At 44.3% G+C, this 14,075-nt stretch overlaps 1 protein-coding gene across 1 annotated transcript; it reads left to right on the top strand.

Moving 5' to 3' along the window:
• Positions 1-2,423: 2,423 nt before the first annotated feature.
• caprin2 (caprin family member 2) lies at positions 2,424-13,201 on the top strand. The gene is made up of 21 exons (XM_083934723.1): positions 2,424-2,550; positions 3,113-3,347; positions 3,422-3,484; positions 3,564-3,650; positions 4,225-4,463; positions 4,640-4,722; positions 5,967-6,101; positions 6,211-6,248; positions 6,334-6,561; positions 7,621-7,662; positions 7,734-7,862; positions 7,995-8,109; positions 8,368-8,417; positions 8,496-8,603; positions 8,683-8,784; positions 8,889-9,029; positions 9,480-9,606; positions 9,700-9,876; positions 10,026-10,087; positions 12,065-12,116; positions 12,426-13,201. The coding sequence occupies exons 2-21, from the start codon at positions 3,126-3,128 to the stop codon at positions 12,998-13,000; spliced, it is 2,775 nt and encodes a 924-aa protein (XP_083790849.1). The 5' UTR covers positions 2,424-2,550; positions 3,113-3,125; the 3' UTR covers positions 13,001-13,201.
• Positions 13,202-14,075: the final 874 nt, after the last annotated feature.

The raw sequence follows: 14,075 nt of genomic DNA, 5'->3' as shown, positions 1-14,075 counted from the left end.
GGTCCACTCAAAGTCAGGAACCAGAGAGAGTAGTCTCAAACTTGAGATGTCATCAAGTACAAAGTCCGGAGCTCTGTAGACAATAAATGGGATACCAATTTTGTTTGTTTTCTTTATTCAATTTAATTTACAGTGCCAAATCATAACACAAGTTATTTCAAGACACTACATATAGAGTAGGTTTAGACCACACTCTTATGACTTATTTAGGATTTACAAAGACCCAACATTTCCCCCATGAGTAGCAACAGCAATCTTGTGCGCACAAATGTTGAACAGACTGTACATATATAGTGAGATCATAGTGCTCAATAGTGTGGTTCTGGGAGTAGAAAATAAAAATGACCTGACTCAGCAGCCTACGCCAGAAGAAATAAGTCGAGTCGTGTCCAGTTGCCTCACTTGGCTGAAACTCTGCATGAATGATACAGCAGAATGGGGCCAAACATACTGCCCTACAAAGCCTAAGTGCAGTAACTGCAAAAATCTATGGTTAAAATGAACAACATACCTTTAAAGTTTGTTTATTGTCCCAACAAATAAATATTTGACACACTGATGATGGATTTCGGTTTACTGGTTTGCCATTTGATAATTCTCCAGATAAATCCTAACATCCATACACTGGGGCCCAAAATTGTGCAGAAATCACGTTATTAGTGATTTTGTAGTTCCTGCACTAAGGCTTTGTAGGGCAGCATTCTGGCCCCATCGGGGTCTTTCACAATTCATGTTCTTTGGAGCAGCTCCACACTTTATACCTGGTGACATCACTCATTTCAGTATTAGCACTCTAGTTCTGGGGAGAAAGTTGATCATGTTGACAAATCTTTTTTGTTTTAACCCTTTATGGGGCAAGTAACCATATTCTGTCACTTCCACACACGTTCAAAACACCCTCCCCCTGCCTCCATTTGGAGTTGTGGAGTCATGTTGTTTCTCTTATCCAATCTGGGGAGATCAAGCTAGCTGACACATATTGCAAGAACACCAACATTGTCATGCAGATTGCTTCCAAAATTCTGAGTTCGTACTCATTTTAGCATACATGGCTGATATATTCGCATCTCTCAATCATCTCAATCAGCAGATGCAGGGTAGTGGAGTCAACATCATGGAAGCGGAAGAAAACCTGAAGGTATTTCAAAAAAATATATACCGTTATGGAAACGGTGTAAGTAGGATCGAAGATGTGTCTGGAATCGGAGACATTTCTGTACCCATGGAACTGAAGAAAACAATTTCTTACGCACTTAGATGAGCTTGCAAAGTCTCTCGACGGATACTTCCCTACAAGAGAGTCATATCCAGCATGGGTGAGACAGCCGTTCACGTTTGCTGTTGAGACAGCACATGTCAATGATGAATACCTCGACGAAATCATTGAAATACAGCAGAGCCATGTTCAACAGCAACTCTTCAGAACAACAACGCTCTCAACTTTTTGGTGTCAACAAATGGAAAAGTATCCAGTTATTGCTAAGAAAGCCCTGGATATTTTTATACCATTTGTTACAACATATCTTTGCGAGCAATCCTTCTCGAGGATGCTGGACATAAAAACGAAGAAAAGGGACAGACTTTGCTGTGAGAATGACATGAGAGTGGCACTTGCCAAGGTGAAGCCACGCATATCTGAGCTGGTCTCTCAAAGGCAACAGCAGCAGTCACACTGATTTGCAGGTATGTCATTTGTTGTGAGTTCATGCACTGTGTTGGTTTTGCTCTTTGAACAAGGTGATATTCATGCACGGTTCATTTTGTTACACCAGTAAAAAAAAAACGTATACCTATGTCTTGAATTTGAAAAAAACCCAATTTATTTTTCACTAAAGAAGGGTTCAGTGAATGCGCATATGAAACTGGCGGGGTTCGGTACCTCCAACAAGGTTAAGAACCACTGCTCTAATCAGAGATGTCCCTAAATAAAGGTTCCTTGCTGTTTGTGTGTGTTTTTCACATCATTTTTTACAACTCACTCTGTCATTTTCCCCCCGAGACAGGCAAGTGATCACATATTGACCTTGATTTGCAAAAAGGAAAAATATGAACACATTTTTATAAAAGACAAATGTCCCGTAACACCCCCATTAGCTCTCTGAGGTTCACATGTAGAACTTCCAAAGATTTCAATGAGTGCCCTTTAAAGTGTTAAATAGTGTAATGTATGAATTTTGAACATGGGCTCAGTTCCCCTTTAACTTGTTGCCAAACGTATTTCATGTGTAAGCAAAAACGACACAGCTCATATAGTGATACAATAATTAATAAAAAAGTTCACTGTTCAACTTCCAAACAATAAATAGCTGCTGGAACATTTCTCATGAGTTTATTTAGTTAGTTCGTTAGGATCATGTGCGCGTGCCCCGTGACCGACAGGTGCCAGAACCGGATGCGGTAGGGGGGTGGTACCGGCAGGGTATAAAGGTATGCGCGGACGGCGGCGTGGCCTCTGAGGCCAACATCACGGTAAGAGGGGTCGCTCGGTGTCGGGACTGGTGTCTGGAAGCTCCTCACGAGGATTCAACACGCGCGAGTCAAAGCTACGAGGTGAGTCAGCTGTTTGCGTCCGCGTGGCGTTTGTTTTCAAATGGAATCGTGACGCGTGCGGTGATTTAAAGCGCTGAGATACGGAGCGCGAGTTTCCGTCCTGCTGAAGAGACACCGGCGTGTTTTCAGAGGATGTTCGCTGCGAAGTGTGTGGCTTTTGAACCGCCTGCTGCGGGACGTTTTGACTTGACTGCATCGTGACGACCCACAGCTTTAATTGCTTATTATCAGCTGCTTGATTGCCTGGCGTCCTGCTCTGATGTGAATCCCCGCTCCGGTCCTCAGGAGAATCCGTCACATGCACGCCTGAGAGGAGCTGCTCCTCTTGCGGGTTGTTTCTGTTTTTGAGTCGATGCTTTCATGATTGATCCAGAACGAGCACGCTGGCCGCTATAAATGCAGTGTCACGGGGCTGGCTTCTGCCCAAACTCCCCATTTCTATTGCACGCAGCTTGGCACCGGCACCATCGTTCCTCTGTTGCAGCTGCAGGGCACAGAAACAGCACAGCTCATAGATATAGATAGTTTGTTTCTAACTAAATATGTGTGCCTCCCCTTCCAGTGTGGAGCTCAACATGGTGCAGCTGTCTCCTTCCCCTACCCTGGATGTCACCCCTCCACCTGAGCACCCACATGAGGACCCGGAGGCTGGGAGCCCCAAGGTGGGCTCGCCCGCTGGTCTGAGCGCCCTGCAGCTCAGCCTGGAGGCCTCCACCGCCTACCACGGCTATGACACATACATAGAGGAAGGCCTCATCTGCCTCAAACACAAAGTCCGCAACTTGGAGAAAAGGAAGGTAGGATTATCAGTTTTTAAAATGGACAGGTGGAGGCAGGCGTGCAGGTTGTGTGACGGGTGTTGTCCCCACAGTTGAAACTGGAAGATTACAAGAAGAGGCTGACCTGGGGCGAGGACCTGAACAAGGATCAGATGGTGAGACCTGGAGAAGTACATGTGACCTTGCCCGCTTGTGTTTTAGGGGGTTTGTACCCACTTTTCCTTTGTTTTCAAGGCGGCTGTGGAGAAGTACGAGGAGGTGCTGCATCATCTGGCATTTGCACAGGAGATGCACAAAACGCTGGATGTCTTGACTCAGAGTGTAAGTTTTTAACAATCTCACTATAAGACACTTTGGTTTCTGTGAGTGACAATGGTTGGGCTGTACCGCCACGTCATGTAACGTTGGCGGCCTCTGCTGTGTTGTGCTCTGTTCCGAAGTCATTTTACATACAACGAAAGGCTAAAAGTCTTGCCTCTTCTCACAATGCACATTTTGCTTTGGGTGTTGGTTTTATCTTTTAGGTTGAAGTCTACCTGGACATTTGTCCAATAGGCAACAAGTCATGGCTGACAAACACCTGATTATTTGAACATCTACAATTAAGAACATAACATGCTGTATTCCATGTATCTGTTTGCATTGGCTCTGTTGTAGTAGGACCCTAACCATGTGTGTCCGAAGGCATGAGTATCTTGATCAAATTTTATAACTATTTTTAAATACTCAACTGTAAAAACATTTTCTCCTTTTTAAACACCACTAGTTTTAGCAGTCATTAAAGCACATGCAGAAGTTAACAATGGGCTTTCAAAACGTTACATAAACCAGTTGTACTTTTTATTAGGGCTCGTTCGGTGCCATGTTTACACTCTGCCCCTTGAACCCTCCGCAGCTGCTGAAAGCTCAGAAGAAGGTAGCGAAGAAGGAGCAGCTGGAGAGGGAGGACGTGGAGAGGAGGCGTCTAAGTAGCGTGTTGCAGGTCCAGCACCTCCTCCGCAGCATGCAGCAGGAGCACGTCAGGGCAGACCTGCTGGCTGGACACAACCAGGCGCCCCACATTCCTGCCGCGCAGCTGCAGAACCTGAGTCAGCTCGCCACCCTGCTGGGCGTCAGGAGGGATAACGGGCTGAGGTGAGTCATGGTCGCATCCTGTATCTCTGTCTGTTTGTGTGCTTGTGTGTGTGTGTGTGTATATATAAGCTGCCAGTATAGACTAATTTGGTGTCGTCGCGCACAATGACAATAATATCTGCAGTGTGTTGTAGTTTACTGTAGATGACCTGTCCTCTTCCTCCAATGTGTTGTAGTTTAGAGGAGCAGATGGAGCGAGCAGCTCTGGCTCACTTGGACCTGCTGGAGGGGAAAGACAAGCCATTGGCTGGATCCACATGTGAGTATAAAGCATATAGGCATCTGGGGCTGTAAACACAAAACATTTTATCTCAGCGCTAAGAGCTAAGGAGCACTAAAATGTCTTAGTTAAGAGTAATTCCTTCAAACCTATTCCCAAAGCCTGTGAGACCAACTTTTACTTTGGAGAGGAGAGGAGACCTATGCTATGGTTGACATCATGTTCATAGCTTCTATGCCCTCAGTGATTGGCTGAGAGTGAATTTATGATAGAATCACGGGGAAATAGCCTGTTATGTGCAAATAAAGATTTATAAATAAAAATGAATTGCGTGTCTCTGATTTTAATAGGAAACCAAGAATTGACTTATTTGTCACACATGTTCAGCTTATTGTCTGCCAGGTAGGCCCACTGACATGTCTGACAGCTCATTAGACAAGCAGTGGATACGTAGGCCGATATAAGAAGCATTTTAATTATAGGGCTAGAATAACCATGGCTGATACGGACACATCCGCTCTGCCAAAACGGAAGAGAAAACCAAACTGGACCAATGACCATCTCCTACTCCTCACTCAACATGTGGATGAAGGGTAAAGATGTTGTCAAAGCAAAGTTTGGAGTCGGGATCTCTACAAAAACAAAAAAGAAGCATGGCAAACTATTTGCATGCATGATTTACTCTTATTTTTAAGTTACTCCTAAATCAGCAAGTTAGGACCTACTCTTAGCCTTGAGGTGTTTTGTGAATACGGCCCCTGAGCCCCATACTTTTTGTCATTTTTTCTAATCCGGGTAATATTATTTATGTTCATCTTCATACTGCTAACTTGTTTTTCAAAGGGAGATGGCAAATATAGTTACCAAACTAATTATCCTGGGATAACAATGAGCTTTCCATCATGCAGCTACATGAGAAGTAATGCTTTTTACTGCAGCTGAGCAGTTAATTTGGTGCTATTAGAAAATCATCCTTAACTGAAAAGTTAATATTTTTCATTCTGGACCCTATTTTCCTGAAGACAAAAATGCTGAAATTGGTCCAGTATTAAGTGAGAAGTCTGATTTTTAAAGACCCACGCCCACCCTGGCACTGTGACATGCGATTGCAATACACAACCTTCCTTTCCACCCTCCCATATGACTTGAAACTGTAAATCCTATAATAAAGAAAAATAAAGCCCATAGTTTTTCTGTAATCCTGCTCACTGACTGAGAAACAGACTTGTGATGAAGCGTAATTTTCTTTTGTGGCATCTTCTTAAATGGATTGTCTTTTTTAGTTAAGCTGTTCAAAGAAGAGCTCACCAGGCTGTTGAACTGCAAGTACTTCAGTTGTCTTCCACCACCACCACCACCACGCAAGTCTCCACCCAACAAGTCTGCAGAGGAGTTACTGAGGTCTAACAGCCACAGCAGTAAGATAATCACTTACATTTTCTGTGACTCCCAGCAATCGGAGTTTCATTTATTTATTTTTACCTAGTTTTAATGTTGAATTACATTAATTATTTTTTCTCCTGTCAGCAACATTAAAGTCCAAACCAACAGAGGTTTCTAAGGAGGTAAGCCTGATGAAGCTGTTTCACTGCTGTATGTTTGACTGAGCGTGCTCCAGGATCCACTGATGCACTGTTTGTGATATGGCAGTTTGTCAACAGACTGTACCTGACTGACATGGAGACTCCTTCCACTCGAAGCTGGAAGGGGAACATCCAGACCTCAAAGGAGCGGGAGCCCCCGGACTCCTGGGATATGGAGTTCTCTGATGGACCTGCTTCGCCCCAAGCTTCAGTCCTCAAACCATGGAGGGGAGCTGCCACCTTCATCCCCAAAGTCCTGGACACCACCAAGAAACAACAGGCCGACTGCAAACAGGTGAGTGTCATCAAACCGCTCCAGGCTCTTGACAAAATTTAACATGTGTAGGGTTGGGTCAACAGTTGTATTGCAATTGTATTCATGATCTTGGCTTCAACAATGAATTAAAATGAAAGCCCTATTTGTAGGCTAATGCTCATGGTGGTATGCGGATAGTACAACATGCCTATCTTTTTTTTAATTGATTCCTCAAAGTATTATTGCATCTCCTTTTTGTAATTTGTATCATTTGCAATCAAATAAGAGTACAAAGTACCTCCCCTAAGGAGTCCATTGGTACCAACCGGTGGCGATTGCTCTAAGACTGCAAGGGAAGCTCAGCGTCCCCTAAAATGTCACAAAAAAAAATATGTACTGCTGTGTGTACATTTTATTGACTAACTATGTGCTACAAAGCCTTCATCTTTTGTCCAGAATCAGCTCCTTATCACAGCTAACCGGAGCAACTCCCTTCTCATTAATCCACATAGCAACAGTTGTTCCATTGCAGCGACACTAGACGCTCATTGGATAATTGCTGGGCTTTGTCCCGCCCATCGGACACTCAGCGTCTCTGGGGCAGTGGGCTGGCCTGGACGCTCGGCTTCTGCATGATGATTGGATGGGCTGAGGTGGAATCCTTTTTTGATTGACAGTTAAATGAGTTAATCGGCAATCTTGAAGAACAAATATCCAGCTGAGCATTTACAAGTTTTTCATTCCGTTTTTCTGAACTGATCCGGAGACTTTACCGATTCTCAGAGACTTTGTCTTTGATAAAAACCACTAGCGTTGTGTTTGGTGACTCTGTTCTGTCACTCTGCGCTTTCTTTCCCCAAGACGCCTAGTTGGTCACAGAACGAAGGGTAGAATTTAAACAAACAAATATACAAACACATTTATGATGTAGGCTGGAAAAATGAGCTTCCCCTCCTTGAAAGACCAGCAGCCAGCACTGGTACCATCCGTGTCAGGAAGTGGCTTCAATAACACTCCAAATAACTTTGTAAGGCCATTGTACAGGCTGATATTGTTGGTGGTTGGTGTCCATGCACTAATACGTGATCTTTTCCCCAGAGAAAAGAGAGGACAGCCAAAGGAGAGGAACATGCCAAGTCGGTGAGTACAAACGCTAAATGGTTCACAGTAGAAATGTTTTCAACTAACCACCTTTTCCCCATTCCTAACAGGCACTTCATATGGCTATGCCTGTGGAAGTTTTCAACTCTCCATATGCCTTCCCCAACGACCCTATACTGAGAAAGCAGCACCTCGAGGACCTCATGACAAAAATCCACGGCTCCTTCAGCTTTATGCAGGTGGGGTTTGGTTAAAAAGAATTGCATGGAAACAGCCACTCAGTACAAGATGAAATCATGGTTTGAGTATTTAGCTAGTTTTGTGAGTGTTGAAGATGTTTGGAGGCTTTAAAATTGTCCTGTCCCGTTCAGGACTCTCTTCTGGATGGGGAGATCTCCCCAACTAAAGGCCACCCCAGGCTGAAAAGACTGCCGTCTGGATCTCCATCTCCTCTGGGTAACACTGAACGAGCTAACAACAAGCTTTGTAATTTGACAGAACAATCATGGAAATGGCTCTCAAATGTCAAACATGCTGATGTTTGGGAGCTGTAGTGAGTATGTTAGAAGACCTTTTTAGTGGTTTTTCAGACCTCCCTCCAAAACACCTAAGTATTTTGGTGAAAAGCACTAAAGGTAAACATGTTTTTTGACAAGAAACCTCCATAAGATACTGGGTATGGCATGTATGATCATAAAAGCATTTGACTTGTGTAACTTAACTTTATCTTCCCCAACTGACCAGGTCACACAGACTTGAGAAGCCCAGTAGATGTCCTGCCCAAAATGATGCATGTAAGTTGTCATGTCAGTTGTGATCAAGATTGAAATCACTTGGCCTTGTCATCACTTCATCCTCATCCCCCCACTTAGTCCACCCCACTGCCTATCAGGCTTATGGAGCGCAAAGCCAGTCTGACAAATGGGGATCAGTGCCCGGAGACCTGTGACCAGAAGCTTTCCTCAAGCGACCTACATCATGTAAGAAGCTGCACTTTGGCTGAAACGTATTACTTTTAGCCTGCCTTTCTAAGTGTTTGGAGTTGTCTTGTCTCTGCAGGAGCCATTGCAGTTGGCTGAAAGAAAGAAGTTCCCTTCACCACCGCTGTACCGCAGGGAGTCGAGCATCTCTATCAATCAGGAGGAGAAGAGCCGTCCTTGTGTAAATGAGCATTCTTGGCGAAGTCCTCAGATCAAGTACTGTCCTTAAGCTGTGAAGGGTTTATGTTTTTAAAGTAACGTTTAACATTTCTTGGTGTTCCACAGACGCCAGTAACTGAGTCAGGGAAGCAGTCCCCATGTAATGGGGTAGCTGCTTGCACCTCCACCCCGACTCAGGGACAAACTTTCTCTACACCCCCCACCAGGAGAACTCTAACGTCTGCACAGTTTCAGAACATCCCTTCAGTAAGTCCTAAAAAGTATGCATTTTCTTTTGGGTTTTATGCCATCAAGGCCCAAAAGTCTGTGGGTATCTGGATATTAGGGTTGGGCAATATGTTTAGATTTTCCAGTGGGCCACTGTCAGCCCAACAACCAAATAAGAAGAAATAAAACAGTATTTTTGCTGTTTCATTACAACATAAATGCAGCTGTAGCAAGTATCTTACTAGCTCTGTCCTTGTTTCTATTTTACTAATGCTACAAATTATATCCAGCTAGAAAACAAGTCTAGGGTTAGAACGGAAGTACAGAAGTCTTAACAGGGAGGTTTCAGAACGTTGCAGACCTGCATGTTGCAAGTTTCAACTCTACTCCCTGAGAATCTTTGGTCTGAACTGGGCTTTAGATCTAGACACAATCTGCACAAGGCCTTGCACACTGTCTGTAGCTCTTTACATTGTCTTCTCATTGTAGGTCTTCAAGTCCTCCTTACCTCAGAATGGGGAATTAAACTACAAACCAGATTTCAGTGAGCCCATGTGCAGCACTGCCAGTACCCAAACACCACCTGAGTTTGCTATCTCAGAAGACGAACAGTTGGGTATGTTGATCAAATGTTTGTGTTCCTTAACTCTCACCCAGCATGGGCTGAATTGTCAACAACCAATTGTCTTGTGCTCTGTCATCTTTCTAGTGTACCAGTCAGATTGTACGGTGGGTAATGGTGGACAGATGTTCCTGTCCCCTGGGCAGTCCCTTGGAAGCGTGAGTCGTCCCGGCCAGTCATACTACACCCGAGGAACTGTGAGAGGTATGGCACGTGGTGGCAAGGGACTGGCACAAACCTTTCGCTCTTCTGGGTGGTATCGAGGTATCTATCCTCACCTTTACTTTTCCTCTTCTGCTAGTTATCTGGTCAGGGTCGGGTGTTTAGGGTGTCTTTGTCACATCCTGGTTAAAGCTTGGACTGCAATAAATCTGAGGTAGTTCTCAAGCTCACCATTGATCTCTACTCCTTAGGAGGAACCTACGTACCCCAGAGTCATCTAAGGGACTCTGTTCCTGTCCTTTATGCAACTAGGGTAAGTGATCACTGTTATTCACGTAGTGGTCTGCTTGGCGATTGGCTCTGGGACTGAGGAAGGACTGTGACTAGAATGTGAACTGGGCTTGGATTATAGAGTAAAGAAGTCAGCAGCGGGGGGGATGCTGTCATAAATACAATCCAGTGGGCCATTAAAGTGAAATTTGGTGTATAAACTTTTACCGGAGATTTTCCAGCGAGACTCTAACAGCCTGCCACAGCTAACATGGATTAGCTTGGAGCGGCAAGTTGAACGCATTAACACAGCTCATTACACCAAACCTCTGCAGTAGCATAAGAGACCTTACACATTAATAGAAGCACCAACAATGTAGTTAGTGAGCCCGGAGTCTATTAAAATACTTGCCCTACTTGCCCCAGGTACCAGCTGCTTGTAGTAAAGTCTATTCAAGTTGAATACCAAATGCACCCAAAAGGAAGGAGCCCATTGATGATTCCAGCAAAACGCGTAACCGCTGGTGAAATATCTTTACCTACAGTCTATCCGTAGCCAGTTGCTGCACAATATGGCATTCTCCTTTAAGCATGCCTTCTTTGGGTCAGAAGCTGCAGACATGGTAATCCCTCTGCGTAACTGTCTTGATCTGTGTCTCAATGTCCATATTCAAAACAATAAGCCACTGGTTTATCAGAGCACAGTCATCGTACCGCAATGGCAGCCTATGAAAGGTTTTTGGGTTGTAAGCTTTCATTTTTGCTTCACAGCCGGGAAAGATACAAACGGAAACCATTCGGTCTCTCCATGTCAAGTTGCAGGTTAGTCATCTCTACCTGTGCTTGCACTCACATATGCTGCGCGTCCTCCTGCAACACTGACCTCTTGCGTGCTGCAGGGAAAGCTGTGTGGGACTTTTTCAAACCCTTTACCATCTATTATTAACTTGTATTTCACCAAACTGCCACAAACTACAAAGTTTACGTGTTTTGCTGGAATAAATCAATGGGCTCCTCCCTCTAGATTTCATTTTGTAATCGCCTTGAATGGACTATACGAGGAGAGGCTGGTACCTAGGTCTTTCAAACAAATAAAAAAAGAAAACTACATTATTGGTGCTTCGGTTAATGTGTAAGGACTCTTATCATACTACTGCAGAGGTTTGGTGTTATTTGGAGCAGTGTTGGTGGTTAAAGAAGCGTTTTTAATGCGTTCAACCCCCCCCCCCGAGCTAATCCGTGTTAGCTGCATTTGGCTGTTAGCGTCCGTCCTGGATTACCTCAAGAGCTTATTTGATGAGTGCGTTTGCCTAAAGAGAGCCGGGGATGATTTTACACTGGAATTCCCCTTTAAGTAAGCACAATTTCCTGTGTCCCGTTTGGACAACTTTGGACATAACAAAGAAAATGTCAAAAACTCCCTTAAAGTGGAGCTAAGAAAATTAAAAAAAAAAAAGTAGATGGTAGGGCTGGAATTTAGGCAGTACCAAGTCTGGTACAAACTTCTCCAGTCAAACAATACCGGAGTTCGATCCTTTTTTGTACCCAGATCTAAAAAAAAGATGTCTAATTACTCACTGATTTTTAGGTGTGAGACATGGATGAACCGAGAAGTTTCCAGGGACATGATTTATGAGTCTGAGGTTAGGGAAAACTGAATGGAAAACAAAAGCAAATGGTACAATTATTACCCAAACTGTCCCTCAGTTCACAGGTCCTGCTTAGACTATCTGACTCTCTTTTTTTCTGAAATCTCAGCAATGGTTTTGGTCAGTACAAGGTGATCCAACAGATGCAACTGGGGCCTGTTTTTGGACCCCAATTAGATTTTTTTAAATGTTGACACCAATAAATCATGTAGATTAAAAATGCTTCAGATGACCAAAAACTATCAAGCAAACCGGTCCGCATCAAACAAACAAACAAGCCAAGAAATCGGTATGCTTTCACGCAGCCCTGTGACTCCAGGGCTGTCTTCCTGCTTTGTCTGTTTTACGATTCCTCTGTGGTATTTTCTCAGGACTCTGGATATCATCACAGCTTTAGACGTGGAGGAGGGCGGCATAACTCAAGTGGTAAGAACACAAGTTCTAACTTTCTAAACTGATCTATCCCTCAGGGAAGAACTTTTGTGGCAAACACTTTCTTCTTCCCTAAAAAGATGGTAGCTGGAAGGGAATGTTATTGATACTGCTATTACTTTTATATATTCGTTTGTTAGTGCTAATGGTTTCTTGAAGGCGATAACAAATCGATTATGCGTTGTTGCTATTGAGTATCAAAAAAATGACACAGGGAAACAGTCTGATTCAGCCAGACTAAACAACACGTGTAATGCACCAGTGTTGACGGTTAACATGCATTTCGTCTCGACTCTGCAGCAGCCTGGAGTGACTCTTCCCTGGTGAGCAGTCCAGACCGGGAGGGAGCATTTACAATCGTGGATTCAGGCCATGGGGATTCTTTGTCTGTCTCTACTGTGGAGGTCCCCCTCACTCCTCACAGTCACCACCATCACACCCTGCTCCCCATGCAACTCTACCCGCTCACCCAGCCGCTGCGGGTGGCCTTCAATGCCTCTCGTACTGCCAACTTCGCCCCGGGCAACCTGGACCAGCCCATTGTGTTCGACCAGCTGCACAGCAACCTTGGGGAGATGTACGACACCCACATCGGCCGCTTCACCACCCCCGTCAATGGAACTTATATCTTCCTTTTCCACATCCTGAAGCTCGCCATCAACGTGCCCCTCTACATTAACCTCATGCGAAACGAAGAGGTGATGGTGTCGGCGTACGCCAACGACGGAGCCCCAGATCATGAGACCGCCAGCAACCACGCCATCCTGCCACTCTTCCAAGGAGACCAGGTGTGGCTCCGGTTGCATCGTGGTGCCATCTATGGCAGCACCTGGAAGTACAGCACTTTCTCTGGCTTCCTGCTGTACCAGGACTGAACAAATGTCTTTCTTCTTCTTCCAGCGGGTGGACTGTTTACTTTGTTCTAAATGGTGACTTAAACTGGCATTTCAGTATTGTGGTCAGGCTGCATGCCAATGTCCTTTTCACCATAAAGCCTGTTCATAAGATAAGGTGTGTCAGAGGGTATGACGTGTGCTAACAGCCATTCTGTGTGTGAATACTTGACATAAACCAAATGTATTCATTCCCCATGTATGTGGTGTTCATGATGGTTGTGCTCCCTGTGACTGATGCCAGTACAACTGCTAAGCACCTTGCTGTAAATCGTCCTGTAGCATATCACCTGTTCAGCCCACAGGGCAGTGAGAACTCTAATGCAATGTTATGAATTTGTGCCTTTCTATTTTTTTCTGACTGGCTTGAAAGACTGCACAGATGTTATATTGCCAATGAACTCAATCATTGGCCAATTTGTCAAATTAATTATACTTGACTCTACTATCAGCACTTTGCTTGTTGCTAGGCTCCTATGCATTTGGTCTCACATTACTGTATGCGAAGCTGAGGAAGGAAAGATTGTGTTCTTGGTGGTGGGTATGGTGTTGAACGTTGTTGCACTAACTTGAGAGAGATTCAAGTGGTCCCTTGATGTGCCTAAATAAAAGATGAGCAGTGAAGTTTGGGTGCTGCTTCTTGATTTTTGTCGTACTAACGATTACAGAGAATGGTGTTTGACAGACATGCATCAATGTGATTGGTTTAAAGAAATGCTAACCTGTATGACTACTGTACAGTAGTAATGTCACAACTATACTATGTGGCTGTTAAGTCTGATGTAACACACTTTCAAAATATGATTTCCTGGTCCAAATGCTCCATCAAAAAAAACAACAGCTGAACCAGTGAATAATTACAATCACTGCTGAAATACGAGGCTTGGGACCAGGAATCGTATTTTGAAAGGGACTTGTATCATGGCTTAACAGCCGGATAGGTAGGAAAGTGCTGCTACAATGCTATTGGGGTCATTTCCCCCGGCTGCAATGATTGTGCAGAGATGCCCTGAGCGCAGATGCAGAAAGACTGACCAGTCAGAGCAGACTGGGCTTT

This window comes from Echiichthys vipera (genome assembly GCF_963691815.1).
Source record: "Echiichthys vipera genome assembly, chromosome: 20".
Lineage (NCBI taxonomy): Eukaryota > Metazoa > Chordata > Actinopteri > Perciformes > Trachinidae > Echiichthys > Echiichthys vipera.
Note: the sequence above shows the minus strand (reverse complement) of the source record. Positions and strands in the feature narration are given on the sequence as shown.